Here is a 780-nt window from a genome sequence, read left to right as displayed (position 1 = left end):
GAGGGATATGGACAGTTGGGTGGGATGTGGACACTTGGGATGGGATGTGGACACTGGGATGGGATATGGACATTGGGAATGGGATATGGACATTGGGAACGGGATATGGACACTGGGTTGGGATATGGGCACTGGGATGGGATATGGAAACTGGGAATGGGATATGGACATTGGGAACGGGATATGGACACCTGGGATGGGATATGGGCACTGGGGATGGGATATGGACACCGGGATGGGATATGGACATTGGGAACGGGATATGGACACTGGGGTGGGATATGGACAGTGGGATGGGATATGGACAGTGGGGTGGGATATGGACACTGGGATGGGATCAATAAAGCCCCTTGGGGAGGTGACCGGGGGATACGGGGACACGGGGGGACACCAACCGCCAGTGTGGCACGCAGGGTGGCCCTGTGGGCACACAGAGCTGCCGGACCGTGGCGAGCATGAGGACACTGCCCACAGGACAGGTGGGGACACTGTGGGGACACCCCGCGTAGGGGGGGGTCACACGGAGGAGGTGGCACCTGTCCCTACCTGTTCAGGTGGCCCCAGTTGGCGACTTTCTGCGCCGTGGAGCTGGTGGGCACGAAGCTGTGCAGCTCCACCAGGGACGGGAAGAAGAACTTCACCACCTCGGCTGCCAGCACTGCGGGGACAGCGGGGACACGCTGCGGGTGGCACCACCAGCGACAGACACCCCGCCCCGGCCTCCCGGTGCCACCCCGCCGTGTCCCCACAGTGCCCACCACCGGCGCCGCAGTCGCAGCA

At 62.6% G+C, this 780-nt stretch overlaps 1 protein-coding gene across 1 annotated transcript in view; it reads right to left on the bottom strand.

Annotated features, from left to right (window-relative positions):
* Positions 1-779, bottom strand: part of SPEF1 (sperm flagellar 1) — a gene marked incomplete at its 5' end in the record, with an annotated part of 3,094 nt that extends 2,315 nt beyond the window's left edge. Inside the window, one exon of the mRNA XM_017737375.1 lies at positions 547-779. Within this exon, the coding sequence (XP_017592864.1) occupies positions 547-779 (233 nt within the window). The remainder of the gene's footprint in view (positions 1-546) is intronic.
* Between the last annotated feature and the right edge of the window lies 1 nt (position 780).

Source organism: Corvus brachyrhynchos, unplaced genomic scaffold (genome assembly GCF_000691975.1).
Source record: "Corvus brachyrhynchos isolate BGI_N302 unplaced genomic scaffold, ASM69197v1 scaffold85, whole genome shotgun sequence".
Lineage (NCBI taxonomy): Eukaryota > Metazoa > Chordata > Aves > Passeriformes > Corvidae > Corvus > Corvus brachyrhynchos.
Note: the sequence above shows the minus strand (reverse complement) of the source record. Positions and strands in the feature narration are given on the sequence as shown.